This window comes from Phaethon lepturus, unplaced genomic scaffold (assembly GCF_000687285.1).
Source record: "Phaethon lepturus isolate BGI_N335 unplaced genomic scaffold, ASM68728v1 scaffold40858, whole genome shotgun sequence".
Taxonomy (NCBI): Eukaryota; Metazoa; Chordata; class Aves; order Phaethontiformes; family Phaethontidae; genus Phaethon; species Phaethon lepturus.
The window spans coordinates 533-1,205 of NW_010557572.1; the positions used below are offsets into that span (position 1 = coordinate 533).

A 673-nucleotide genomic window follows, 5' to 3' on the forward strand; every position below is an offset into this window, starting at 1 on the left:
TGGGAGACAGACAAGGACACGCGCCCGAAGGCAACCTCCCCCGCATTGCCCTCCCCATGGTCCCAATCCCCACTTCCTGGCGGAGCTGGTGGGACAGGGCCACCCTATGCCCCCCTTCCCCAGCACCCCAATGGAGGGGACGTCACCTTTCACCAACTCGCAGTTGTAGGTGCTGAGCACGGCCTGGGAGCGGAGCTGGATGAGGGCTCTGTCCCCGTCGCGGGTGTAGTTGGTGACCTCGAAGCTCTCGTAGGGTGGGATGAGGACCTCCTCCTCCTCAGGGAAGAAGGAGAAGTCCCTGATGGGGACGCCGTAGCAGGTCTCCACCGAGAAGAAGGTGTCCTGGCCGAAGGGCAGGGTGCTCTCGTTCCGGAGGGAGGCGGAGGTGAAGTGACCGAAGCGGATGGATTGGCGGCGCTGGGCAGTGAAGCGGATGCCCCGGACACCCCGGTAGACGCGGTGGCAGCGATGGGGCTGGGCGTCCTGCAGGGCATGCAGGGCCTCGCTCAGGAGGAAATGCAGCGCCTTGAAGTGGAAGGCACCCAGGTATTCACCGCGGGAGCGCCCGGCCTCGCGCACGGCCGCGTTGAACGCCCGGTGCAGGGGACCCTGCAGGGTGTACGCCAGGAGGGCGACCGCCTGCTCGGGCCGCAGCGCTGGTGACTGGTGGACG

General features: G+C 67.2%; 1 protein-coding gene across 1 annotated transcript in view; it reads right to left on the reverse strand.

Moving 5' to 3' along the window:
* Window positions 1–660, reverse strand: part of ART1 (ADP-ribosyltransferase 1) — a gene marked incomplete at both ends in the record, with an annotated part of 1,128 nt that extends 468 nt beyond the window's left edge. Inside the window, one exon of the mRNA XM_010292798.1 lies at window positions 147–660. Coding sequence (XP_010291100.1) covers window positions 147–660 — 514 coding nt within the window. The remainder of the gene's footprint in view (window positions 1–146) is intronic.
* Between the last annotated feature and the right edge of the window lie 13 nt (window positions 661–673).